General features: G+C 61.1%; 2 protein-coding genes across 8 annotated transcripts; both read right to left on the bottom strand.

Moving 5' to 3' along the window:
- Positions 1 to 2,244: 2,244 nt before the first annotated feature.
- CALY (calcyon neuron specific vesicular protein) lies at positions 2,245 to 11,921 on the bottom strand. 4 transcript variants are annotated; one of them, XM_053923265.2, is made up of 6 exons: positions 11,734 to 11,921; positions 5,903 to 6,057; positions 4,794 to 4,907; positions 3,879 to 3,992; positions 2,617 to 2,959; positions 2,245 to 2,395 (listed from the first exon to the last, which is right to left on the bottom strand). In XM_053923265.2, exons 2-5 carry the CDS (start codon positions 6,035 to 6,037, stop codon positions 2,639 to 2,641), a joined length of 684 nt encoding a protein of 227 aa, XP_053779240.1. In that variant the 5' UTR covers positions 6,038 to 6,057; positions 11,734 to 11,921; the 3' UTR covers positions 2,245 to 2,395; positions 2,617 to 2,638. The 4 variants fall into 4 exon arrangements, with proteins under 4 accessions (XP_053779240.1, XP_053779243.1, XP_071077229.1 ...); XM_053923268.2 differs by lacking the exon at positions 11,734 to 11,921 and adding an exon at positions 10,715 to 10,741; XM_071221128.1 differs by lacking the exon at positions 11,734 to 11,921 and adding an exon at positions 10,575 to 10,708.
- Positions 11,922 to 19,495: 7,574 nt separating this feature from the next.
- On the bottom strand, positions 19,496 to 26,926 carry ECHS1 (enoyl-CoA hydratase, short chain 1). Of its 4 annotated transcripts, XM_045191607.3 has the most exons (9): positions 26,771 to 26,926; positions 25,708 to 25,905; positions 25,159 to 25,361; positions 24,301 to 24,400; positions 23,022 to 23,126; positions 22,435 to 22,554; positions 21,031 to 21,098; positions 20,272 to 20,333; positions 19,496 to 19,822 (listed from the first exon to the last, which is right to left on the bottom strand). In XM_045191607.3, the coding sequence occupies exons 1-9, from the start codon at positions 26,856 to 26,858 to the stop codon at positions 19,819 to 19,821; spliced, it is 948 nt and encodes a 315-aa protein (XP_045047542.2). In that variant the 5' UTR covers positions 26,859 to 26,926; the 3' UTR covers positions 19,496 to 19,818. The 4 variants fall into 4 exon arrangements, with proteins under 4 accessions (XP_045047542.2, XP_045047541.2, XP_053779239.1 ...); XM_045191606.3 differs by lacking the exon at positions 19,496 to 19,822 and having other exon boundaries at positions 20,187 to 20,333; XM_053923264.2 differs by lacking the exon at positions 19,496 to 19,822 and having other exon boundaries at positions 20,187 to 20,333; positions 25,159 to 25,301.
- Positions 26,927 to 27,134: the final 208 nt, after the last annotated feature.

Raw genomic sequence — 27,134 nt, 5'->3', positions numbered from 1 at the left:
GCAGCACGAGATGCCCGCACCGTCTGCGCGGGAGACATGCGGAGTCCTTGGAGGGCAGGGCCCATCAGGTGTGCAACACAGTGAGCGTAAAGATAAACGTTGACAGCCACAGGCGTCAACTACTGAGCAGACAGGAAGCCACAGGCCACGCGGATGGAAGTAAATGAGGAAGTAAACAGAGGGGAGAAAGGAAAGCTTTTCTCTGCAGTCCGGGAACAGTGCCCAGCAGCGACTGCAGAGGAAACGGCGAGTGCAGCGCTGGCCCCTGGAAACAGCGCCAGTGATTCCCACGATCGGCAGTGGGTGCGGGGCCAGGTGCGGGGCCAGGTGCGGTGCTGCGGGATGAGACCCTTACACAGTCTCAAAGCACCTCCCCACGAGAAGTGCACTGATTCAGAAAGGCAAAGTCGGCGCTTTCCAGGGAAAAGTCCTGCCAGAAGCTGCCTAGGCCCAGTGACCCAGGCTGACCTCTCCGGGGATGGACACCAGACCTCTTGTGTGTCCCGGTGACACCGAGGAGCACATAGCCCACTTCCGGGGATACAAACCCTAAAACACACCCTCTCCAGCTGATGGTGATGCCCCAGAACTGCCCGGCCAGGACAGCCTGCGCCATCCCAGATGGATGGGGTAAGACCCTGCGACGCGGGTCCTCGGTTAGATCCTGGGTCGGATTTTCCCCGCCACGGAGGCCATTATTGGGACAACTAGCAAGTTGTTAGTAAGGTGGGTGGATTAGATAATAGCGGCATGAAAGTTCAATCTCTGATGTGGGTAACTGTATGGGGTGATAACAGAAAACACCCTTGTTTTTAGGAAATCCACACAGAGGTATTTAAGGGTAAAGAGGCAACCACCTCTCAAAGGGCTCAGAAGAAACTTTACGTCAATGAGAGAGAGATGATACAGGCCAGCAAGAAAGACAGACAGATACAGAGGGACATACAGGTAATAAATGGACATGAATGAGTTGATATGTAATGATACAGGAATAAATAGGTGGTAGTGATGGGTAGACGGAGGGATGGACAGATGGATGGAAGGATGGATATGAGCCCAGCAATGAAGGTCACTGGGCCTGGCCAAGCCTTCCCTGACGCCCCAGCCCCACCCTCCTCACAGCCCCGAGGTTGCTCCCACCCCATTGCCCACCTCGCCCCCAGTGTGCCCATGGTCTCCCTCACACACCCACCTGGGCACTGCCCCCGGTCCTATGCTGCCTACACCCCCCACCTTGCCACCCATGCCTGGAGGCTGTGCCCCTGGCAGGGAACGGCCAGGCCCTGGGAACAGCCTGGCTCCAGTGCCCAGCTCCAGGTCGGACTCCCTGACACTGGCTCTGGAGGGGTCCCCGGACACACAGACCACTCTGGGCTCTCGTCCAAGTCACAGGGCTCCACGCTGGGGCTGAGGGGGCTCCCCCAGAACCCTGACCCCTGTGTGCTCTGCGCGCCTGCACCCTTGGGCACGGCAGCCGGCTCCTCTGGCTGCGAGAGCTCCCCAGCCTCTGTCACCTCCACCTCCAACCCGCGTGCCCTCAGTCCCGAGGCCGCGCTCACCTCCCACCAGGTGGAGGATCTGGGCCCAGCGTCAAAGCCACTACAGGAGGACAGGTGCTGGGGGGGAGGGGGACACAGGTGTGGCCAGCCCAGGCTAGGGTGTACCCAGGGAGCCCCACGGCCAGAAGCACAGGGGCGGTGGGGGGGCTGCCACAGTGGGGGCCGTTTCTGGAGCTGCTGGATTCCAGCTGCCAGCACGGGGGAGAACATTTGATAGCTCTGGGGCCCATGGCTCTTCAGACCTCCCACCTCCCCTCCAAGGCCAAGGGAGGGGGATGTGCTGGGGCAGCATGGCCCTCCCAGGCCCCAGGGATGGCCTCACCCCCACCCCTCCTCCAGGCCCCATGTGCCCCTCCAATCTGGGGGAACGGCTGGGGGCAGGAAGCTGTGGGTGCTGCCTGGAGCCAGGGCAGACCCCGGGCTCCCATGGGTGCAGGTGAGGTGACTGCACTGTAGCCTCTGAGAAGTGACAGGCCCTGGACACCGGTGGCTCTGGCCCCCTAGGCAGACACGCAGGGGTCCCTCTCCGCCTCCCCGCGTGAACCGGGTGCCCAGGGCCCAGCTCATGGCCCTGCCCCATAGTTCAAGGGTCCCTCGACCGTGGGGACTTGAGGCAGGATCACCCAGGTGGGGTGGGAGGGCAGGGAAAGGTCGGCGGGACAAGCATGCTCAGGAGAAACGGAGGTCAGGTGGGTGTGGATGTGAATCTTTACTTAGAGAAAAGCAACAGAGCGTGGGGCACCTGGCGGCGGGCGTCAGCGGGGTCCTGGGGATGGGGCACAACCACGAGGTGGGGCGGCGTCAGAGGGGTGGTCACAGGTGCGGCGGTCCGGGTGCTGCAGGGCGACGGAGGGGTGAGAGGGGCGAAGGGTCCTGCCCCCTGTTCACCTGACGTCCCCTCTGCCCCGCCCCAGGTCCCAGGGGCCAGGTGGGGGGACAGCACCCCCAGGTACGGTTGGCGGGTGGGGTGGGTTGGGGGTGCGCGGTGGTTGGGCAGAAGGAAGGAGGGTCTCCGGGTCTGGGCGGTGGTCGGGGTCACCCGCCGTCCGGGACTCACCTGCCGGGCTGTGAGCGGGCCATCACTGCGGGGCGGGTGCAGGGGGCGGCGCACTCCCCTCCGCTGGCACCACAGGGTCCTTCTCTCCACCCGGCCCAGGCTTCCCGGGGAGCGCGGTGGCCGTGGCTGCGCCCGCCTGGGCGGCCGCCTTGGGCGCCTCCTTGGGCGCCTCCTTGGGAGCCTCCTTGTTGGCGCGGCGGCTGGGCCTCCAGGGCGCGGGCAGCTCGGCGCCCGGCTTGCCGCTGGGCTGGTAGGCGCCCAGGGCAGCCATGATGCGGCGGTGGCGCTCGGGGTCCAGCTCCGAGTAGTACATCTCCAAGGTCAGCGGGGTGCACATCCTGTGCTGCAGGGGGACGGCGGGGTGGGGGCGGGGCCTGGGCGCTGGGGCCGGGGCCCAGGTGCGCGCGGGCGCAGGGAACTGGCCAGACGTGGGAGCCACGTTCGTGGGCCAAGGCCTTGCTGCCCCGCTGTCTTTGTGCAGCTCAGTGACACTTCACACAACTGTCCTAAATACATTCGTTTCTGCCCAAATTTCAAGCCCCCAAAGGTGGGCCTCCCATTCGGAAGGGCAGGCCCCACGGGGAGTCAGCCCTTCTCAGAACCAGGGTGGTCACTCCCCCTCAGGACAGAGAGGGAGGGGGCCGTGAGTCCGAGGGAACCCCAGTGTGGGGGCCTGCACCGCAGACAGGGACCCCCTGGGGAAGGAAGTGCAGCAAGGCCGCCCCGGCCCCAGTGGGGGGGTCTCAGAAACGCGGGGGTTAGGGAGAAAGGAGCCTAGTTCACTGCCGACAGGTCAGAGGCTTTAGAAAAAGACACTAAAAATGATGAAAATCCTTATTACTGAAGAGGGACAAAAGAGAAGGGGACACTGTTCACCAACTATGGAGCAAACGCTAATGTCCCATTCCAGACGGGCCCCGCCCAGGTCCGTGAGGAAGAGACCGCCTCTGGGCCAAGGCAGGTGCTGAGCGGAGGGGCTGACCGCCCCCTCACCGCACCCCCAGCCGCTGCACCCCTGGCCCAGGTTTTACTTCTAAAGTACAGGAAGGTAACTCCCCACACCTTTTCCTTTACTCCTTCAAAAGAGGGTTTGAGTGCATCGGGGGCGGTGAAGGAGCTTTGGACATCAGGTTCCCAGGGGAGTGGGACGCTCGGGCTCACCTGGGGCACCCTCCCCTGCTGCCACAGGAGACCGCCTGGGGCTCCTGCCTGGCACTCCCTCTGGGGCCCCCACCCTAGCCTGGGGCCACCGGCCCCCTTACCCGCAGCAGGAAGCCGTCGGGGCAGGCAAGCTGGTCGTACCAGATGGCCTTGTACATGATCAGCACGCAGCCCAGCAGCGCCATGGCGAAGGCGATCATCCGCGCTGCGGGCATCTGCCGGCAGGCAAGGAGAGGGTGGGGCTGGGGGTGGGGGGTCACTGAACCTAGCCTGGGCTGCTGGGGCAGCCCTCAGGGTGGGGCTGCACATACCACTGAGCCCCCCCACCCCGCTGGTCTGGGGGCAGGGGCGCTGCCATCTCAGAAGCAATAGGTTTTACTGCTGAAAAATGAAAGGCTTTAGAAACAGTACAGGAAAAATGAGAACAGTCACCATAGGTAAAGTGAAGAGCTAAAAAAGGATGGGAGAGCCCTGGCTGATGTGGTTCAGTGGATTGAACACTGCCCTGGGAACCAAAGGGTCTCCGGTTCGATTCCCAGTCAGGGCACATGCCTGGGTTGCAGGGGGTGTGTGAGAGGGAACCATACATTGATGTTTCCCCCTTTCTCTCCCTCCTTTCCCCCTCTCAATTTAAAATAAAAAAAAGAGGGTCGGAGAAAATATTTGCCAGAGTATATTGCAGGAAAGTGACTGCCCAGTGTGTCGAAAACCAACCAGTCACCAAGGGAGAGACAAAAGCCCTCTGGGAGAACGACGCACAGCACTGCCCACGGCAGCTGCCACCCCTGTACCGCAGGTCAGCCTGGGGCCACCCAGCCCCCAGTCCCTCAGCACCCCCGACCCCGGCCCCCACACCACCCTGCCTCTGAGTCCTTGTCCAGCTTCTCTGACAGCAGGCACCTGAGCGAGGGGCTCAGCGCGGGGCGCTCACGGCCCTCGGCTGCCCCGGCACCTTGGCCCTGATCAACTCCCCAGGGGCCTGGCCCAGGCAGCGCTGGGAGGGATGGTTTGGTTACCCCATGTCTTTCCTCTGAGCTGGTGCCAGCTGACTTCTGGGCCTCCAGGTCCGGGAACTTCTTCAGCTGGCCCGTGGAGGGCAGTCCGTATTCCGTCTGGGTCTTGATGACCACCTGTGCAAAGAGATGGCCCAGGGGACACCGAGTTGGGAGGGCTGGGAAGGGTGGGGGCCGGGGCTCAGCTGCCTGGACTGTCCCACGGCCAGGCTCCTGTGGCTGAGGCCAAGGGAAGGGGGATGCTGCAAGTCTGCTGGGTCCACGGCAGCCACGGCGCCAGGCCAAGCCATGGGTGGAGCCCCTTCATCTTTGGACTGCCCTCAGCTCTGAGGGTGCCAGCTCTCCCCGCCCAGAGCTTCCCCTTCTTCGGCCCCACAGCTTGGCTCCCTCCTCCAGGAAGTTGGCCCTGACTTCTCTTCTGGCTCCCAGTCTTGAGGGCCCTTCCACAGGGGGCAGAGGCAGGTGCTCTGTGTGCTCCCTGGGGACAAGGGCGGAGCTTTCCCACTGGGAACCAGGACCAGAACTGTTGTAGGTGCAGCAGAAACCCAGATTGCTGGAGAACTGCCCTCAGCCAATGCCTGGGAGTCGGGGGGGCCTGTCCTCACAGTCCCCAGCCAACAGCTGACAGACCTAGGTAAAGATGGCCACCCTCTGGTCCCCCAGCCAGGAACGTCTTGATGCCACTCATGTTCCGGAGCTCACGTGGGACCAGGCGGGGCTATGCTGAGCTCTACTCCCCAGGGTTCCTGCTGAAAGCTCCCCTCCCCCAGCCACTTGCCCCAGGACCCTGTCTCAGGCTTGACCCAAGACACAGTGTGCCCAGCAGGGGAGGGTGGGAATTGTGTTTGCTGAGCCCCTGCTGGGCAGCGCCACGTGCCGGGTGCCTTCTTCGAGGTAGTATGCGAACTCTCAGTCACCTGTGGCCAGGTCACCCCGTTTACAGATGAGCCGAGGGAGGCTCTGGGTGACGAGGTAGCAGATTGCATGTGGCTCTGGGGTTTCTGCCCAGCTGTCCAGCACCTCAAAGGGGGCCACTTGTATATAAGCCATACTCCCCACACCTTTGTTCCCACATGGGCTGAGAAGGGCCCCCCACCGGCCCAGGACCCTACCTGGTCAGAGAATGACGGCTGCAGCTGGCTGACGTCCAGCGGGCTGATCAGAGGGACACTGTCCATGGCGGCCCCGTCCTGGGCCCCTGCGTCTTTGCCTAGCTTCCCGGAGAAGCTCCATCCCAACTTCACCATGGTGGAAGGTTGTCCTTGTCCTGTCCAGAAACAGACACAGAGTCGCTGCCCAAGGCCACCTAGCAGATGTCCATGTCTGCTGCCTCCGGACAGAGAGGGTCCAGGGAGGGCTGGCCCCAATGTGCCTCACACCAGAGCTGGACGGGCTGTGAGGGGTCAGGCCAAACTCCCTAGGACAAGCCAGTCGGGCCCAGCCGCAGGCTTCTGGTCCCTTCCTGGTCCCTGGGCTCTCTGCGGGTCCCAGAGCCATGCAGGGGTGCCGCCTCGGACCAGCCACTGCCCAGGCACACAGCAGCGACAGCGTTTTCCACCAGCCAACCTGCTAGAGGACACTCTAGGGGCGACGATTCCAGTCAACAGAAAACGATGCCCGATGGAAGCCTGAGGGTACGGTGGCCAGACTTAGCAAATAAAAATACAGCAACACCCAGTCAAAGCTGAATCGCAGATAAGAAGGGTGCTGCTGCCGCCTGTTAGTGTAAGTACATGCCATGAGATTTGCAGTCTAGGACATATTGTTTCTAAAAAGTCACTCATTGTTCCCCTGGCTAATGTGGCTCAGTGGATTGAGCATGGGCCTGGGAACCAAAAGGTCACTGGTTCGATTCCAAGTCAGGACACATGCCTGGGTTGCGGGCCAGGTCCCCAGTAGGGGGCACTTGAGAGGCAACCACACATTGATGTTTTTGTCTCTCTCTTTCTCCCTCCCTTCCCCTCTCTCTAAAATAAATAAATAAAATCTTTTTTTAAAAATGAAAAGTTACTTGTTTTCTACTTGAAATTCAAATTTAACTGGGTGTCCTGTGTCCTATCTGGCAACGCTCCTGAGATACAGGAAGGAACACGAGTCACAGAAGAGGACATTGGTGAGTAAGCCCAAGGCTCGCTCGACAGGCCCAGCAGCAACGGAGCACACAGGGCCGAGTGACCCTGACAGGAGCGGAGAGGCCGGAGGCCGGGTCTGGGAGGCAGAGGGGCCTGCAGGGACTGGAGGAGGGTGAAGGCCCCTGATACTGGGGGTGGCGGGGGGGCATGGCAATTCCACCTGCAGGGAAACACAGCAAAGGACCTCCACACTGAAAAAGGAGAAAAGCAAGCTCGGTTGTGAAACCTTCCAACAAAGAACGCCAGGACCAGACGGCGTCACCGCTGACACCTACCAATCACATCAAGAGGAAATGACGCGAATTCCACACAAAACTCTTCCAGAGAAGAGAACGAAGGAACCGCTCGTGAGGCCGAGATCACATGGGTCTCAAACCCTGGCTACAGCCCCTCCCACGAAGACCTACGCAAAGGCCCCAGCGGACATGTGAGCGAATGGAACCCAGCAAGATACAGAAGACATATCCAAAAAGGTGGGGGGTATTCTGGAAATGGAATTTAGTTTAATATCTGAGAAACTATCTCTATTTTTCACCATGTGAACAGAATAAAAAAGACAAATCATCTCATCGATTTCCTCAGTCGTAGTGTTTACTGGTTTTGCTTATTTGTTTTTTAGAGAGAGGGGAAAGGAGGGAGAAAGAGGAGAGACACAGCCTGGCGACCCAGGCCTGTGCCCTGACCAGGAGTCAAACCAGCGACCTTTCGGTCCACAGGCCGGCGCTTGATCCGCTGAGCCACACCAGCCAGGGCTGTTGACTGTGTTAAAATCTGTCAGCACAGCAGGCAGTGAGGGTCACCCACAGAGGTCCCTGCACCAACCCCCACTGAATGGGAATGGTAAACGCTTTGCCTTTAAGATTGGGGTGGAGACAGAGGGCCCTTTACTATGAGTTCCGCAGATTGTGGCGCTGGAGGCCTCGGCCACGCCGAGGGGCGGGGAAGAGAAGGAAGAGGCCTGGTCCTACGCTCATTATTCACAGGTAAAACACCTCCTGCGTGTAGAAAATCTGAAAGAATCTACAGGTAGCTTCTGAAGATCGAAAAGTTCAGTACGTTGATGGACTTAAGGTATTCAGAAATCAATTCTATTTATATCAGTGACAAAAAAATTAGAAGAACTTTAGGGGCATTTTATTTAAACAGTATCAGAATAGCAAATGCTGAGGAGCAGTCCTAGTAAAGAGACAAGAAGGCCCTCCATGTGGGAAGCCACGGAAAACTCACTCAGAACATCACTGACCGAGACCACACGAGACCTGAATTCCTTAAGTAAGTGGGGAAAGGTATGGTCATGGCTTTTGGAAGGTTTCATGTTTTAAAATATCAACTCCCCTTGAAATGTATCTGCAGACTCAATAAATTTCAGTCGAAATCCCAGCGGGCCTTTTCGGCGAGCACTTGACAAGCACTGTCATTCTCTGCGGAAGTCAGAGGAAGGACAAACCTAACATCTTGAGAAGGACCAGGGGGTCTCCTGCCAGGCGCCCAGCTCGTCAGGCAGCAGGGGGATTAAGCCGTGAGGTGGTGACGTGGCAAAGACCCAGGTGACACCCTGCACACACAGCCCGTGGGTTCGTGACAGAGATGGGGCTGCAAAGCAAGGGGGACGGCCACCTATCGGTGAATGCATGTTCAGGTGGCAACACTGGGCCTGATCCCCACCTCACACCGCACACAGAACAGGGGAAAGCCTGTTCTCGGTAAGTCCACCTGAGTGGGAAGAGTGTCTTGAAGATGATATAGAATATTTTCTCAGTCTCAGGGAGAGAATGAGTTCTTCAGTAGGATAACAAAGCACTAACCATAATAAAGGAAATATTGATAAAAGGACTGCATTAAAATTATGAACTTCTGCGCATCACAACACAGCCTTCAAAGAATGGGAACAGAGAACAGGAAGGTGTCTGCAACCTCAAAGGGACCAAGGGCTGTCGCGGGTTCGACAAGCTCTGCCTGCCTCCTGACCCCCGGCACCTGGAAGTGTGGCCTCGCTCAGAAATACGATGTGCTGAAGTGGAACGGGGTCACCCTGGGTGACGGGGGCCCTGCTCCCATGACGGGGGCCCTGCGAGAAGGGGGAAGCTTGGCCACAGGCATACAGGGTGGCGGCCACGCGAAGACGGGGACAGAAATGGAGGGAGGCAGCCACAGGCCCAGTGACACTGGGGCCCCAGACGCTGGAAGAGGCAGGAAGGAGCCCCCAGGAAAGCACAGCTCTGCGGACACCTCGGTTTCCAGCTTCTGGCCTCCAGAGGCCTGAAAGAATAAATGTCTGTGGTTTCAAGCCACCCAGTGGCGTCCATTTGCTACTGTGGCCCAAGGAAGTCAATGGCCTCTGAACACAGGCCTCCTTTGCCCCTGTCTGCACCCCCAGCAGACTGCTGTGCCTCTCCACCCCTGGAGTCCGGTTCCAGGGCGACCTCACGTTCCACAAACGCTCCTCCTGTGACAGTGCCACCAGCACCTGCACCCACCAGGCCCTCAGGTGGCCTCTTTCTCTCCCCCCAGCAGTTCCAGGGGTGGGCCAGCTGGGTGGGAAGAGGAGGCGCGCCCAGGAGAGAACCAAGAGGCGCAGGCACAGGTCAGGGAGGTCAGGGCTGTGCAGGGCCGGTGGGGTGGGGTGGGGTGGGGGGCCGAGAGGAACATTGTACAGGTCCGCCACTGCAGTGCGGAGAGAGGGGCTGCAGGAGGAAGGTTCTTCTAAGGCCCTGAGTAGGGACCCCGCGCGACCGGCCTGGGGCCCTTACAGACCCGGAAGGTGCCCCACAGTCCCACCCCCAGGCTGGGGGCGGGGCTCTCCCCAGGGTGGGCGGGGCCTGGCCAGGGCTCCACCTAGAAGGGCTGGGGACGCCCCGGCCCCTGGCCCAGGCTGGCCTGCGGGCAGGCGTTAGAGTCGTGCAGCCGATATCACGTGCAGCCGTGTTTGGTGAGGCAGAGGTGGTCACGGAGGCGATCAGAATAGAAACAGAGAGGTCGGGCCATCCGGTGCGAGAAAGGAAAGGTCCCGCCTAGAAGGGGCCAGGGATGAGGACCGACATGCAACACTGCAGGGGAAGGGGCCGTGGATTGCGGGGACAGCAAGTACCCAGAGATTGAGGGGAGGTTGGGGGGACTCCATCCCCCTTCCCCTGGGTGGCCTTCACGGAGCTGATGCCCCCGTGGTTCAAACACCCGGCCTGTGGTTTACAGAAGGGATTCTGGCCATGAACTGGAAGGCGGAGGGTCTCCCCCCACCCCCATAAGGCTCGGTCTCCTTTGAGCCAAACCTAAGGTCCAACTCCTCTGACGCAGCATGACATCCACATTACATCGTGGTAGGTTTCCATGGCAACGGAGATGGGCCAGCGATGATTCCTCTCCATAAAGAAAAGTAGCTATTGGGGGCCCTCTGGACCCTCAGAATCTGGTTCCAGGCCCCATGCCCCAGGCAGAATCCTGGGGAAGGGGTTAGGCCGCATGTGGGGACACCCCCCCGCCAACATGTCTTTCCTTTGCTGAGTCATGGGACCCACTGGGAAGGCTGGCGGAGCTCATTCATGTGACAGACAGAACTCCATAGAAAGGGGGAGGGGTCATCCCTACTCCTCCCACCGGCCCCTCCCTGCCACACCGCCACCACCCTGTAATTGTGTCTTCTCCAGCGGCTTACCCGTTCCCCACCTCCTGACCGCTCCTGGGGCGAGGGGCGGTGCAGGCCTCTTCTCTGAGGCTTGAGGAGGGGGCACAGGATGAGCGGCAAGTCAGTGCTGATGGATGGATGGATGGATGGATGGATGGAGGGATACAGACCCTTAGGTGAAAGCCCACGAAGCTCGCCTGCAGGTCACGTCACAGACTCGCTTTCGCACCGCCCCCCACTCGGGATGCTGCGTCAGGAGAGGTGCGCGCCAGCGGCGCACGGGCACTAGCGCGCACAGGCGTGCGTGTGACTGCAGAGCGCAGGGGGCGGGCTAGCTTGGCTGAAACCCAGCAGACCCCCCAGCCCCCACCCTGGTGCCCTCCCACCCCCCGGCCGACAGTCCGGGAGTGCGTTTGGCTCCTATTTCAAGTACAGGTGGACTGCGGGCTAGCAGTCCAGCCCTCAGAGGCCCAGAAGAGGAGGCCAGGTAGGGGAGGCCCAGGGCTTCAAACGGCTTTGGCTTCCCACGCACCAGCCACCTGTGGCCCTGCATCCAGCGCCTGCCCGCGAGCCGCAGGTGGTTCTGAGAAACGCCCCTCCCTGCCCCAGGCCACCTCCAGCAGCCACACAGCACCCCCACCCCCATGCCCCCAACGTTTCTCGGTGCTGTGGCACCTTCGAAGCCCCTCCCGACAAACCTCTTCTTCCCTCACCCTATTTCCCCCACCCTATTTCCCCCACCCAGAGCTGGGGGCCCAGAACTGGCGCCTCCCCCCCCCCCCCCCATCTCAGGACGCCTAGCTCTCGCTGGCTGTCTCAGATCTGCAGGGATGGATCCGGCTCCCGGGGAGGGGGCTGCAGTCACCACGGAGAGACGAGGATGATTTCCAGCAGCCCTAACCCACCCAAGCTTCCCCACTCTGCTGAGGACGGGGGATGTGTGTGCGGCCGGACACTGCGGCCCTTCTGGAAGGTCCAGACAGCAGCTCACCCCGTGGGGGCCTGGTCGTCAAGGGAGGCCTGGGGACCACAGACCAGCTCAGGTCAGCGGAGTCCCTGAGCAAGGACCCCGGCTCCGCCTGCCTGCCAGCGGGTCAGCCGCGGTGCCCCCCACCCCTACATTGCTACCCCTGCACACACCCCCCGCCCTCCTCTTCGCTCCGCAGGGAGAAATGTGGAGATGGCTCACGGGTGATTCCGATGGGCTGCTGCAGCGGGATGCGGTCTCCTGGCGAAGATGCTGCTCCAGACGCTTCGCAGCCGCAGCTGGGGCGGGGCGGGGGAGGGGCTGAGCCCCAGACCGAGGCTACTGTTGCTGGGGAGACGCAGGCTGGGGGAGGGGAGCCCGGCGCTTGCCCCCCACCGGAGCTATACCCGGGCTCTGCAGCCTCACACCCACTCAGATATGTCCGCGCTTGCGCGCGCGCACAACTCACTGCAGGGCTCAGGCGCCCTGGCCAACTGAGGCCTGGCTGCCCCTTGGCTCGGGCATCTATCGGCTCTCAGGTATGGCCGAGGCACCAGACCTGGCTACCTCCCCCTCCCCCTCCCCGCCTCCCTTGGTCAACTGGGTTGAGGTACCACTGGGTTTGGCCCCCTCCCGCTCAGAGGGGCCTCCTTCTCACGGCTCAGTATCTAAAGCTCCTAGGCTGTCAGCTTCCCTGGGGCGAGCCTGTCACTCTTGGTCACTCTGGTGCCCCAGCGCCTGCTCAGCGTGGCAGGGAAGGGGCTCAGCAGATGTTTGGTGTTATGGCAGCCGTCCCCCCCCCCCCAGCTGGAGGACATCGATGGCAGCAGCTGTATCAGTGCTCCCTTTTGCTGTTGAATAGTGTCCCGTGTTCGGCTGGGCCCCCTTTTACCCATCCACCCACCCACACAGGCCTGGGGGCCGCTGCTGGTTCGGTGTGCCGGCATGCCCTGTGTGGACATGGCCTCTCACGTCGCCCGGGTAGGGGCCTAGGAGTGGAGTGGCAAGGTGGGACAGTAGCTCACATTTCACTCTTTAGGAAAATGCTAAACTTCCCCCCAAAGTGGCTGCACCGTGGTACATTCCCACCAGCAATGCAGAAGCTTGTTTCTCTACACCCTCGTCGGCACTTGTCACTTTAATTTCTGTTCCTGTGGTCGCCTCCGTGAGCTGGCTGGTCCCACCGCCTGCCTGGCCCCCGGGAGGGGGGCTGCAGGGTGAATCAGTCACCATGGTCAAGGTTTTTATCCATCTTGCCCACAGAACAAAGCCTCCACAAAACCCTAAGAGGACAGGGTTCAGAGAGTTTCTGGGCTGGTGAGCATGTGGAGGTTTGGGGGGCTGGCACCCCCAGAGATGACGTGGAAGCTCCGCCCCTTCCCCAGACCCGGTCCCTCGCATCTCTTCCACCTGCTCGTCTGTGTGTCCTTCTGTAGTGACCCGGTGATCCAGCGAGGCAGACGTGCCTCTGAGTTCTGTGATGCGCTGTAGCAAATTAATCGACTCTAGGGAGGGTCCGCCGGACCCTCCAATTTATAGCAGGTCAGTCAGAAAGCACAGGTGACAACCTGGACCTGTGAGTGGGGCTGAGGTGGGGCTGCGGGGCCGACTTGGGGGCCGGAGCCCTGACCCTGTGGGGCCTGATGCTGCATCCAGGTAGATGGTGTCGGAGCTGAGTTGACCGGCGGGACACCCAGCTCATGCTGTGGTGTTGGAGACTTGCCTGTGGTGTGGGGACTGCCCCCCATTGTTACTGGTGCCAGATTCCTTAAAGGCCCTGGTGCCAACACAAAGTGGGCAAGGGAGTGACTATGCATGTCACCAAGGAAAGTAGATGGAAAGCAGAAATGCCCATGAGAAGATGCTCAACATCAGTAACCTCCAGGAACAAAATCGGATCGGGTGGCACATCACCACCTGCCCGCACAGCGGACAGGAAAGACCCGCACCGAGAGCTGCCAGGGCCAGGGATCCGGACCCCCACTCCCTGTGCTGGTGATGCCGACTAGGACAGCAACTCTGGAAAACAGTTTGGGAGTTTCCTAAAAAGTTACACACGCACCTACCATGTGACCCAGCCATTCCACTCCAGGGCCCTCTGTCCACGGACGGGAGTGCACTTCACCGCAAACACATCTATAACCGCCACACGGCCCAGCTCATGCATCCACTCGATGGGAAACCCACTGCTTGGCAGCAGAAGGGGGTCATTGATACACACACACAGAGTCCCGAGACAACCACCAAGGGCCAGAAGTCGCCAGCAGTGCACACGCCCCATGCACGTGACCTTCCAGAACGTGCAAACTGACCCGTCCTGACAGAAGGACCAGGTGGGGGACGGCCGTGGGCAACGGCGGTGCCGAATGGCTCCCTGGAATGTAGATGATGTTCAAAGGTATTTAACTGTACACTCGAAATGTGTATAGCTGTGTAGCTAGCAGTGGCCATCGGGTCTGTGGTTAAGTCCTGGAGGCGATGGGCCCAGAACTGTGTCCCTTCCCCAGGCTGGGCCCCGGGTCTCCACCAGCAGGCTTGCCAGCCTCCAGGCTCTCTGAGACGGTGGACACCAGCCCCCACACGGGAGCCGCGCCCAGGCCCTGAGGGACGGGGGAGCCCCAGGAGCTCCAGTGACTCCAGCTGCCATGCTCATGTGGCTGTAGGGAGATCTGGAGGAGGAGGGATCTCAGGGAGACCCTGGAGTCCAGGACAGGGGCTGGAAGTTCTACCCAGAGGCCCAGTCTGAGCCCCTCACGGGAAGCCATTGCGCTTCACAGGCACCCCCTGCAGGCCAGCCCTCTGCCTGGGCAGCCTGAGTCCCCCCATCCTCCCCACGCCCACCATGATTTCTCAGGACAGCTCAGGCTCCTGCGTATTCAGCAGGCACTCAACTGCTGGGCTGAGGGAGCACGGGCATGGGGCCCAGCCGGCACCCCAGGCAGCTCAAGCCCTCCACTCCCATCTCTGCAGCCCCTGACGCAGGTCACCCTCCCAGAGCCTCCAGACCAGCCCTGCCACCAGCCCGCCTGCCTTTGGGGCTGCCTCAGCCCCTCGTCCAGGGCCATCTCAGTGTCTGCAGTCCAATGGATTGATACAGAAGCCCCCACTCCACACATCACACTGGAGTTTCCAAGAACACTCCTTCCAGCACTCGACCTTTCCCATGGCCCACCCTGTCCCGCCCTCCGTGGGGAGGGCAGCACCTGGGCTCACCAGGCCCAGGCAGCCCACGACTGGTTTGGCTCCCTGAGCAGAGGGTGGCAGCCCAGGCCGCTGGGGCAGGAGTGAGCAGCCATTGGCCTCCTCTGTCCAGAAGGACGGGTTTACCCCAAAGTTCACATCTTTGGGCCTCGGTGACCTCAGCTCTGCAGGGAGAGTCGAGTTCCTGCCTCACAGCATCTCAAGGTGGGGGTGGGGGTGGTGAGGGAGGCCGGCCTGGCCAGAGCCTCACGCCAGCCCACTCACAGGGCAGGATGGGGCCCTCACCCCAGGGCCCCATCACTCTCAGTGAGGCCCTGGCTCACCGCCCCTCCCAGCCTCGCCTCCCAGCCACCCCGAGGGCCAGAGGGCCTCTGAGCACTCGGAGCCTGTGAGGCCAGGCGCCCAGCCCTGGGATCTTTACATCAGGGTGAAGGTTGAACGCCTGACCTGACCTGACCCCACCTGGGGGAGGAGGGGCATCGCCACTCAGTCAGCCCAAAAGGTACCTGGCCTCTGCGCCCCCATTTTCAAGAAGTCACCAAGGGGTGTCTGACACGGCGCAGGAGGCCCAGGTCACCTCGGGGGCTGCAAGGAGCCTCTTGAAGGTCCTGGCACATGGGGCACTGGCGGGGCCTCGGGGGATGGGTGGGGGTGGGGCAGAGCTACAGCACTTGGGGAGCCAGAGCCCGGACCACCGGCCACCCTCCCCAACCCCGTGTGGCCCGCAGGAGGCCGCAGGCTCCCTGTCTGCAGGGGTCTCCTCGGGGCCACACTTGAAGATGGAGGAGGTGGGGAAGTTCATGTCTGCAAGAGCTGAGTGGCCAGTTGGGTTAGATATCCAGGGGTTCTGTGTGGGTCAGCCACGGGGCACATTAGACATAGCCCTCTGCCCTCCCCACCCACCCCGAAAGGGAGAGGGGGAGGGGTGGGAGATCTGCCTGGGAGGAGGGGGAGTTACCAGGTGCAGAAGAAACCGTGCAGCTTCTACCAGGATGAGGGTGGAGCTGGGACCCCCCTCCCCAACCATGATCTTGAATCCCACCCATGGCCCCAGGAAAAGAAACAGCCCCAGACATGGGCAGAAGTGACCTCTGGGGACACACCTGGGGAGGGGCTGGAGTATGGGCAGCACACAGAGCCTGAGGCTGGAGAGGGGACCTTGGCCACCAGGTATCCCCCCCTCCCCTACACTGGGGCTGGGGAGGGTCTAGACCTGCCCTAACATAGCCTGGCCCAGGCCAAGGGCCACTGGTCCTCCCAACAGCCTGGTGCTGGCCCAGGGCCTGCAGGGCCTCACGGGAGGGGGTGGAGTCCTACCTTGAAGAGGGATGGGGAGCCTGAAGCAAGGCCCCACCTGAGGACCTGGCTTTTTGGGGCATGGGGAGTGGTGGCCACAACCCCCCTCCTGGCCCTGCTGGGGACAGTCTGGGCCAGGAGCTCCTGCAGGGAGCCCCCACCACACCTCTAGTTCCTCTCCCGACTTCTGCCCTGAGGGTAGAGGTTCCCCAGGGTCTGCCCTCCACTGGCTCATCAATCACGTCTCCATGCCCCAAGCATGCCAGGGCATAAAGCAGCTCTGGGGAGAGCAGCAAGGGGTACCCTTCGGCACTGCCATTGCTGAGGAAGGGGAGGGGCTTGTGGAAGGGTAGGTGGGGCCAGGCTGTGGTGGGGGAGGTGGGATGACACCCAGTCCAGCCCTAAAGGCACCTTTCAGTGCCTTTGTCCTTCACCAGGTTCAAGGCCCCCACACCCACTGCGTTTCTGGTCAGGGCTCTCCCACCCGGACCCCTTGTGTTCTGGGAGACCAGGTGGTGGGCTCACCCCTGCCTGGCTGGAGCGGACCCAGAGGGCTGCCAGGCTCAGCACCCGGTTGGGAGCTGGGAGCACCTGGATGGGGCTCTCTCCAGCAGCAGCCCCCAGACGTGTGGGTGGGGCGTCAGGAGTGTCCACTGAGACTCACTGTGGTCTGGCTGGACTCCTGACTCAGGCTGTCTGAGAGAGGAGCTGTGATGGCTGTGTGAGCCCTGAATTTCGGTATCATTTCTGACACAGCAATAGTGGACCGGTGCGTGTGGCTCCCCGGCCCCGCGGACACTGTCCTTGGCCTGCAGCCCTGCCTCTGCTTTCCCAGCCTCCCCCGCCGACTCAGGCCAGGTGCCCACACCTGGGCCAGGTGCCCATGGGCGTGCTGGCCTGGTCAGACTGTTGTTGAAAAGCTCACCCCAACCTCACTGCCCAGACTGCGGACAGGCTCCCCCTCGGCCCCTGCCCTCTGACCTTGGGCTCCTCAAGTGTCAGTCTGCAGGTGGCCCTGCTTTACCTGCCCAGCTGCCACCTGAGTGCGCACTGCTGCCTGCCTGGCAGGAGACAGCCTGACCCAGAGCCCAGACAGGCCCACCTGGGCCCGGCTGTCACCCTCGGAACCCACCATCGTCCACTTCGTTCCCAAATAGGCACCAGACTGTGTGGCCAGTGCTGTGGCCAGAGCCCTCGGCCTGTGGTGACATGCCATGCTCTGAGGCCCAGCGGCTCCTGGCAAGTCCTGTACGTGAAAGACGACACATCGGAAAACCTGAGGAAAACAAAATCTCCACATTTTCCAGCTTGGCCCTGGGAGCCTCAGCTGGTCGGCGGGGGGCCATGTCGGAAACCCAGCCTGGCGCCCAGCCTGCCCTGAACATGCGGCTCCGGCCCCGCCGTGCTGGGCAGAGCAGACTTGGGAACTGCCCAGGGGAGGCCGGTCAGTGGGGCCAGCACCTGGGCCGCCTGAAGCAGCCGAATCCACCACGGTTGGGGGTTGTGCCTGAGCAGTTTCTACTCCAGGACGTAAGTGGAGAGACTAACAGCTAACTTCCCCGATGCTTCATCTTCTCAGCACAAACATGTGAGGGGGAAGCTGGTTTTGTACAGGTGAGAAGGGATGATTTCAGCTTCAAAAAAAAATCGAACCCCCAAGCAACATGGGCCTGCAGTCCATTAGCCCAAGGAGTGCAAGATCACTCCGGTCTGTGTCCGGGACAGGTCTGCCTGGGGTTTGTCAGCAAGGGCGTCAGTCACAGCACAGCGCGAGGTCCCCATACTCCCCCAGGCCCTGGGCCAGCCTGACAGGGGGTCCAATTTCACCAGGCCTAGGGGGTGGGCTCCTGTCCCACACATGCTGGACCCCGAGTACTCTGTGGTCACAGCCTCTGAGATGTAGAGGTCTCATGCCGGGTCCAGTGTGAGCCTTTCTTGACCCCTGGCTGAGCACAACTGGGACGAGGGCTTGAAGTCACAGCAGGACCCCCAGGACTTGCCCCACTGGAGTCTGGGAACCCGCCGCTCACTGTCTGAGTATGGGGCCCAGCACCCGGTGCTTGTGGAAAGCAAAGCAGTGGGTGCTTTCCTCCCTGGGCACTTGAATCCAGGACAGGTGGCCCTTTAGGCAGCTGACCCCTGGGCACACATTCAGCTTCAGTAAGTATTCCCACGTCCACCGCCATGCAGAGCACTGGGCCTCTGGACTTCTGGCCCACCTAGCTTCAGGAAGGGTGGAGGAAATGCCTGGAACAGGTGCTCTCGGGCTCTGCGGAGCTGCAGGGACCGTGGGCTCCCAGGGAGGGCTCTGAGGCTCAGCTCTGGGGACAGGCCAGGTGCACGTCTTACTGTGGAGCCCTTGCTCTCGCAGAGCTCTGCCCCGGCTTTGTAAGCGGCTCCCACTCTTGCCCTGACAGGTGGGGCCATCTCCACAGAGCAAGTCTGAGGGGTGGGACTGGGGGGCATGTGGCAGCCAGCAGGGTCCCACCAGGGCCCATCGGAGAAGTTGCTCTGCTCCGTGCGCCAGCATGGGAAGCCCATGGGGCTCCAAGGGCACCTCCCCTTGGAGGGTCTGAGGACGTGCTGACTTGGGGGCTCTGACCTGGGAAGTAGCTGCCCCTTCACCCATGAAGCCCTCCCCAGAAGGAGGAGGACGTGGGGCTCATCCCAGCACGGTTGTGACCCCCACCCCCCCGGAAATTCACTGGAGAGCATGGCGTAGGATGGAGGGTCCAGAGCTGTGAGCTGCACTGGGATGTGGGAATTAAACGGAAGCCGTCCAGTGGGGGCAGAGGGGCTTTCCTACAACTAGGTCACTTGGCCACCTAGTGTCCTGTGTGATGCACTGTCTCTCTCCCGAGCCTGAAGCCACCAGGACCTTGGTGTGTAAACTCCGTGTGCTACAGCAAACAGCACTCAGTGTGACAACTGCCAGTCTCAGTTCCGTTTGAGCACCTCCTTCGCCCCAGGCTGCGGGTCGAGGGGCCTCTGTGCAGCTGGAACCCAGGCCCGGGCCACAGGCTGCCCGGATACCTGCCTGGGAGATGCAGCTGGCACAGCTCTGAGAAGAGGCCCTGCTGACCTACTGCCCAGGTCCTGCTTGGCCTCAGACACGCTCCACTCACGGGCAGGGTTACCCCTCACAGTTCCGGTAACAAGGAACCGCATGCAGTGCAAACGCCCAGCACCCTGGAAAACGTACATGGCAGTGTACTGATACCACGAAGCATTCCAGGGCCACTTAGAGGAATGCCAGCAGGAATGCTGGGTGGCAGTGGAACAGACAGTCACAGGTGACAACCATGCAAACATCACCCTGAGCTCACAGGCTGGAAGGAAGTGTGCAGAGGGGGCCGGGGCTGGGGGGCTGGGAGCTGGGGCTGAGGGGGATGCCGCTCACTCGGGGCGATGGAGCAGCTGGGAAGGGGATGTGGTGATGCGGCGCTCTGTGGACGTGCCTAATGCCGCTGAAGCGAACATTTAAAAATGGGTCAAATGTCGGTTTCATGTTGCACGTATTTTACCACAATAAGAACAATTCTAGTTGAACAGGAGAGGCAGACGCACGGTGTGACAGGCTGAGGAAGACACCAGTGTGTTGCAGAAGGGTGAACGTGGAACCCCCTTTCTGTAGAAAGAAAACTGGGCTCTACACACCTGTGCAGTGTGTGAGCGTGTGTGAGCATGTGTGGACCTGAGCACGTGTGAGCACAGAAGTGTCTCCAGAAAGCCACATGCCTGTTAACAGTGGTTTCCCTGGATGTGCCAGGGTCGGCCGACTTTAAGGACTTCTGTCCTGCGTGAATGCTGTCACCTACAAGGACAAAACAAAAGTTGGAAGAACCGATAGAACATCCGACTCCAGCGCATCAGTGGGGAGGCGTGATGTGACTTGAAGCCTGTCATTGAGCGATCAGCACGTCTCTCTAAAGGGCCATCGGCCAAGCCTTCCCCGAGCCACTTCCGCCGGCTCTCAAATGCATGCGGCCCAGCCAGGGACGTGCTCTGCCCGAACAGATGTGCTGCTTGAAGGGACAGTGGCCCTGACACACCCCTCAGTTCCTGAAATCAAGTAAAAGCTCCAACACGCCGCGTGCTCGCGAGTGCCCTTCCTGACTGAGAAGAGGTGGCGCGGGTGGGAACGTGGTGGCCGAGGAAGAAGTGCACAGCACCCGCACTGCCCTTTAAGACAGAGGGTTTATTGGCCCCTGAAACTGTGTCCCCTCCTCCACGGAGGCTCGAGGCCAAGGTGGCAGCTCTCACCGGTCTTTGAAGTTCGCCTTTCTCTTCTCCACAAATGCCGTCATCCCTTCCCTCCGGTCTTCCTGGTGGGAAAGGGGACAAAGCAGAGCTGGACAGCTGCACGTCACATGTCCCAGTGGGTCAGGTGTGGGGAGGGGGGATGGGGAGGGCTCTGCGGCGCGACCACCTGGAACCCTGGCAACAGCCTGGGTTCCCTGCCCGAGCAGGGCTGGCCTGGGGACAGAACCACAACCGGGTGTGTCCAATCCTCTCCCACCCACAGACCCTCAGGTGCCCGCACTGGGTCGTCGGCTGAAGGGTCACCTGAACTCAATAGCACCGAGGGCCTCACGAGGCAGGGATCCAGACTCTACCTCTGCACCCTTCCCCGTGTGCACACACACCTTCACTTCCTCAGGAGCCAGAGCCATTGTTTATCTTTGCTTTCTAAAACACCTAGCGTCACCTTCTCTTGAATGACTGTCAGAAGAATGGTGTCCTTTAAGCCACTGGCAGAACCCTAGACGGCACCAGTGTAAACTCTGTTCCAAGTGACTGAGTGACAGGAAACCATGGGTAAAATGGACTGCGTTTCAGGGCCACCTCGGAAGGCCTCTCCCGCTCCGTCCGTCCTCCTGAACCTCCACTCCCCGAGCCCAGCCAAGGGCGCCAGCAGCCCTGCCCAAGGGGCGTGGGGTCTGATGGGGACGCCGAGCAGGAAATCCCACAGCTGCCACGGCTGCACCCCGTGTGACCCTTCACATGCACGTGTTTACTCACGGTGGCAAAGGTCGAATAGAAGAGTTTCTTCTCCAACTTATTTCCCTCCGTTAGTGTCATTTCAAAAGCTGAAGCAGAGAGCCCTGACGTTAGGAACTGAGAGGCTGGAGCCAGGAGCCCTTTCCCGTGGGGACGGGACAGTCTCGCAGCCCCAGGCATGTGCCCCGATGTGGCCCAGACCCCAGCTCAGCTCCCTCCCGGAGCAGGGTGGTGAGAACCCGGGTGAAAAGTGAAATGCAAACTCTGTCCAATCACAGATCATCTGAGGCAGCCTATGAAACTATGCTTTAACAGTATTAAAAACAATAAGGGCCCTGGCTGGCGTGGCTCAGTGGACTGAGCGCTTGCCTGCAAACCAAAAGGTTGCCAGTTCGATTCCCAGTCAGGGCACATGCCTGGGTTGTGGGCCGGCTCCCCAGTTGGGGGCGTGCAAGGGCACCTGATCGATTTGTCTCACACATCAATGTATCTCTCTCACATCAATGTTTCTTCCGCTCTCTTTCTCCCTTCCTTCCCCTCTCTCTAAAAACAAACAAACAAAATCTTTAAAAAAATAACGAACAATGATGAAGGACAAGAAGCAGAAGAGCCTCGGTGGCCCGGGGCTCTCTTCCTGGCAGCAGCGGGAGCTAGGTGTCCTCGGGAAGGGAGAGCAGGTGTGGTGACCAGGCCTCACCTACACCCAGCAGCAGCATCTCCTCTTAAGTGTGTGCTCTGTGCGTACCTGTCTGATGCCCCGCAAGTACCAGTTCACCCAACCCAGGCGGGCAGAGCCCTGAGGCAGCTACTTTCCTGCAGACGGACAGGCTCAAGGGCACACGCCAGTCCCAGGCTCTCGGCTTCTCAACAGGCAACACCGAGCAAATGGACAATCTTACCCCCACGCTGAGAGCGAATGGCCACATTGAAACTCTGGGAGTTTTGACGGAGCTGCTGCGCCGGCAGAGAGAATGGAGAGCAGGGCGACAGCGAGTGCCTGGCCCCTGTCTCGGCTCCCCCGGGGGCCAGGGTGCCTGCGCCCCTTGGGCCACGCTGCTGGCTATTCACACGGCCCCCGACCGACCAGCTGAGGAGTCGTCTCTGCACCCAGGCTCCGAGGGGCACTCGGCTTCTCAGGAGCTGACTTGTTTCAGGTCAGAGGCTGCCTGGGCCTTGTCCCTGCACACTAGCACCTGTCCCTGTCTGTCCCTCAGGATGACATATGCTTGGTCCCAGCACTAGCGGGAGCTCAGAACATTTCAACAGAATTTGTGAGCAAGGAGCTAGAAACTAGAGCTCTTAAAAGAGCCGCATTCGAAACACTGAGAGCCCCAACAGTTTTTGTCCAGGACGGGCGCCTCACTCAGAGCCCGAGCCCGGGAGCCCACAGGTCCCGGCCTCTCTGTGCCCCTGGCACAACCCTACCTGCATTCACGGACTCTTTGGCCATCGCTGCTACGATTTTAGAATTGCTGGCAATTTTTTCTGCACACCGGATGGCTTCTTCGACCAGTTTCTCAACAGGAAAGACTTTGCTTACGAGACCTGAACACGACACAGTGAAAGACACGAGCACGCGGCACTGGTTACACTTCCCTCTGGGTGACGGCCACACTGCGAGAGCAGGGCACTCTCTGCGCCCACAAGGGGCCGCAGCAGCACAGGGGCGGTTCCACCCGTCCCCAAGGTGGGGCGGTGCTCTCAGCTGTACGCCGTGCACACTCGACTCTGACAGATGCAGGTCGCCAAGTGGCAGGGACAGAGTGGGCCTGCCGGGTCTCAGAGAATCCAATCCCTACCATGTACAATGAGCTTTGCGATACGACACGGTTTAATGTCATTTTGTAACCTGTATGTTTTAGCTACTCTTTTTACACGTGGGATGTCAACAAAGGCGGCAGTCCCCTGGGCTGTCAGGACCCCCGAAAGCACTGTGCTGACTGCCTGCAGGAGCCCTGGAGGTGACCCCTCCCCCCCCCATGAGGGGCTCCAAGGGGCACCCCTGGACATACCTGCTTCCTTGGCGTCCTGGGCTGAGATCCGGTCTCCAGTGAGGACCATCTCCATGGCCAGAGACTTTCCCACAGCGCGGGTGAGCCTCTGGGTGCCCCCCGCACCTGCAGGGGTGGGAGGCTGTGGGTCACGGGCTCTGCAGCCAGTTCTGAGTGGCCAATGACGGGCCTCTCAGGTGGGGTGAGGCAGCCAGCAGCTGGGGAGGCAGGAGACCCTAGAAACCCTGGGGTCTCCATTCCACATCCAGTCCCCCCACCTGGCACCTTAGTCCCCTGCGTCAGCACCTCTCACTCGGGAGTCAGAATCCAAATGGATACACAGAGCTCTCCGCTTCCGGCCTCAGGCCTGGCTGGGGGATTGCCTCTAATCCGACCCACTGCCCTCAGGGTCTGGGCTGAGGGCAGGGCCCTGCCTCCTGGGACACTCTGAATGTGCCCCTCTGTCCCAGCGCTCTGCCGGTGCCAGCCCATGACGCTCCCTGCCGTGTGCCCACATACCAGCCCCCCGGCTGGAAGGGGAGCAGTTTGCCCAGCCACCTGCCCCATGGTGAACCCCAGGCATGAGAGGACCACTGAGGGAGACACCCACAGTGCAGCAAGCTCAGGCACTGCCTCGCTGACATGAAGACCTGGGCACTGGAACGAGAAGGGCCCAGTGGTCAGTGCAGCTCGTGGGGGCTGCCCTTGCCCACAGCCAACAGGGCACGCTGTGCTGCCTAGCATGGCCAGCCTGGAAGACGCCCTGTGCTCCAGGCTCTACCTGCAGTGCAGAGACCTCATGGGGATATAAACCTGGAGCCCTGGTCAGGTGGGCCCCAGGGGCAGAGGCCCACTGCTGGTCCATTGCTCCCATTGACCTCTGTGTGTGGGGGTCTGCTTCCCTGCGCTGCTGAACTTGGGTGAGGCCATAAACTGGCTCTGGTCACTGTAACATGAGCAGATGTGACATGTGTCACCTCTGGGCACAAGCTCTCAGGGCTGGCCCTTGGTCACCCTGTTCCAAGCTTGTAACCTACATGGACCCTAAGCCAGTGTGTGGTCAGCCCTCCTACCAGCGCCTGACATGGGATCTGGTGGTCTGAGACCTCCCTGGCCATCTCTGAGAGTGTTGTGACCATTTACACCGAGTGTCTTGGGGGCAAAGGGAGCACTGCCCGTCCAGTGCCAAGATGACAACCCCCAGCCCCTTGCCACACGGAAAAGCCCTCAGCCCCTATGCAGTGGGCAGATTCTGGGGAGTGGCCCGGAGACCCTATGCCAGAGGCGCCCCCCTCTTTACCTGGGATGGTCCCCAGGAGGATTTCTGGCTGCGCAAACTGGGCTTTCTCTCCAGCGTAAATGATGTCGCACATCATAGCAAGTTCACAGCCGCCACCAAGCTGCAGAACAGGAGGCGTCAGCAGGGGACCCCCCATAAAATCACCCTACTTGCTTATTTAAGTATCCTGCTAAACTGAAACACGGTCCGGGGCACAGCGCACACTAACACCGCCGTGCGAGGTTACTTCAGCGTTCCCGCGAACAACCCCCAGCAGGCCAGTGCCGCCCAGCCCTGTGCAAAGGGCCAGACAACAAGCCCTTCGGCTTCATGGGCCCTCAGGTTCCTCATGTGGGGCTTCAGCAGACCAGCGGGCGTGGTCGTCCCAATAAACTTCACTCGCTGACCCTGGCTTACCCCAGGGGAGCTTTATTAAGTAGTCACAGACTGAACTGTGACCTCTCTCCAGGCTTCGGCCAGCCCTGCACCTCTGAGCGGTCTGCACACCCACAGGGGACCCCGAAGCACCACGCAGAGGACACAGAGCTCTCAACGGTAGCTGGAGAGGTTCAAGGTGCGGCGCAGGATGGAACGTTGTTAAAGCTGCACAAAAGCCAGCACGTGCACCCTCCACGCAGGCGAGGGGAGGGACGTTCCGGGAGTCACGGTGCTCTTCGTGATCACGGGGGTCCGCTGACAAGTACAGACGCCGAAACACCTCCTCTCTTTACAGTCCCTGGCTCCCCAGCACCGAGTGGGAAAGACCTGCTGGCCTGGGAACTAGACTTAGGCCTTTTCCAAGCGAAACCCGGTTGGACGTCGCCCTCACCAGTACGGTTCCATGAGGATCTCCGAGTGAGGGGAGCTTGGCTGACTTACTGCGTAACCATTGACAGCAGCTATGACCGGCTTCTTGACCCGGGCAACTCGGTCCCAGTGGCTCAGGAACCCGCTGGAGTAACAGTCCTGGAAACTCTGGCCCTGCATCTCCTTGATGTCGGCTCCAGCTGGGGAGACGAGCCCTGTCACCAGAACGCAGAGACTCCACGGCAGCTCTGAGACCCCGGGGCTCGGGCGGATCCCTGCACATGGCAATACTCTGTGACCTGTGCTCACAGAGGTGCCAGGAGACACCACGGGGCCAGAAATGGACTCGAGGTGGACTCAGAGAAGGCTGGGCTTCTCCATCAGTCATATGAGCCCTCAAGATGCAGCACCTGACTGTGCAGGCCCTGGGCCGCTCCGAGTAAACTTACTTTGCTGGCAGAGCAGCTCATCCGAGCAGATCCCTAGCCCTTCCCACGTCATGTAAACCCCAAGTTGTGGGAGCTTTTCTGACACCATCTCACTCGTGAAGTCTGCAACACCACACACCCCGAGTGCGGCCAGTCAGACCTGGGTGACCTGCCACCATGCCGCCCACCACACCTGCGAATGCCTTGTCCCCGCCCGTGAGGACAATGGCCCCCACGGCCGGGTCCTCCTCGAAGGCCTCCAGCGCCTGGTTGAGCTCCTTGAACAGGCCGTTGCAGAGTGCATTGAGTGCTTTGGGGCGGTTCAGTTGGATCAACCCCACATTGCCGTCCTTCCCCTTCTTTTCTGTGACGATGTACTCAAAGTGAGCACCTGGGGCGGGAAAAGAAGAGGAGATTTTCTTATTTATTTAGGCACCGAACTAGGGGGACATATCTCCATCAGTGCACAGAGTGATCCTGACCAGTCCATGGTGGCTGCAGCACGCAGCTCTCTGCCACGTGGGTGGACTTTACACCACTCTGCTCTACCAATGTTTGAACCTTTTCTTAAGTTAAACAGAAGAAAAAAACCGTAGCAGTGAACAGCAGCTCACAGCAGCCTTCCTTCTGAACGCCTCTGTCAGCAGAGACGCGTCTTTGATTCGGCAGAAACTGAGCGGGATTCGTTCTTTTAACAAATGCCTTCGAGAAGGGAATTAGCTGTGAACAAAACGGAGCTTTGGCCTTACTGGGGGCACGCACAGGCGCAGGGGGCTTGCACCGCCCGGTAGAACGTGGGGTCAGTAATGAAAACCAGCGAGGCCAAGAGATGAGTGCTTGCCTGTCAGAGTGGCTGCTTTCTGGGACGGGGAACGCAGGGCTCACACTGCCTGCCCCGAGGGCGTGCTGGGAAGCATCTGGTTTAACAGGTAAAGTGTTGGGCGGCAGCGCGCCTTATCACGAGACCAGCGCATGATTGCTGGTGACAGCAGGGCACCGACGTGGGGTGGGGGAGGGTCAAAGCGAGCTTGGGGTCAAACCGACAGGACTTGGTACTTGGTTGTCAGCCGGGCACAGGGGTGAGAGAGAGCCCGGCAGGGCTCGGAGACGCCGCAGGCGGGAAGAGAGGGGCGCGGGCTGGCAGGACCGGACGGCGACCACCTGTAATTCCAGAGGCGCCACCTGCGCCGCGCGGCCCCAACCGAGTCCCCAGGGCTCGGCGAGCGCGGTGCTGCGGCGGCCCCACCCGCACTCACCCGAGGCGAAGGGGCGCCGCGCCGCGCAGCTGAGCGCGGGGAGCAGCGGGCCGCGGGCCCGGGACAGCAGGACACGCAGGGCGGCCATGGCGCTCAGGGACAACTGGCCCCGCCCGCGGCCCGCGGAGCCACCCTGCCGCGCCGGACACGGCCCGTCCCCTTCGCAGGCACGTATCGCGAGATCGCGCCCGGGAAGCGGAAGGGACGTGCGAGACTGGGCGGGGCCACGAGCCGAAGGGAAAGGGCAGGGGAAGGGGCTGCTAGGTGGGGACGCGGTGCTGGGGTTGAAGGTGGGTCTGTGGTATCGGACCCCCACCGGGCCAGCTGCTGGCTGACCCTCAGTACTAGGAAGTAATCCTGAGAC

Source organism: Desmodus rotundus, chromosome 4 (assembly GCF_022682495.2).
Source record: "Desmodus rotundus isolate HL8 chromosome 4, HLdesRot8A.1, whole genome shotgun sequence".
NCBI lineage: Eukaryota > Metazoa > Chordata > Mammalia > Chiroptera > Phyllostomidae > Desmodus > Desmodus rotundus.
The sequence above is the reverse complement of the archived record's forward strand: the minus strand, read 5'-3'. Positions and strand labels throughout refer to the sequence as shown.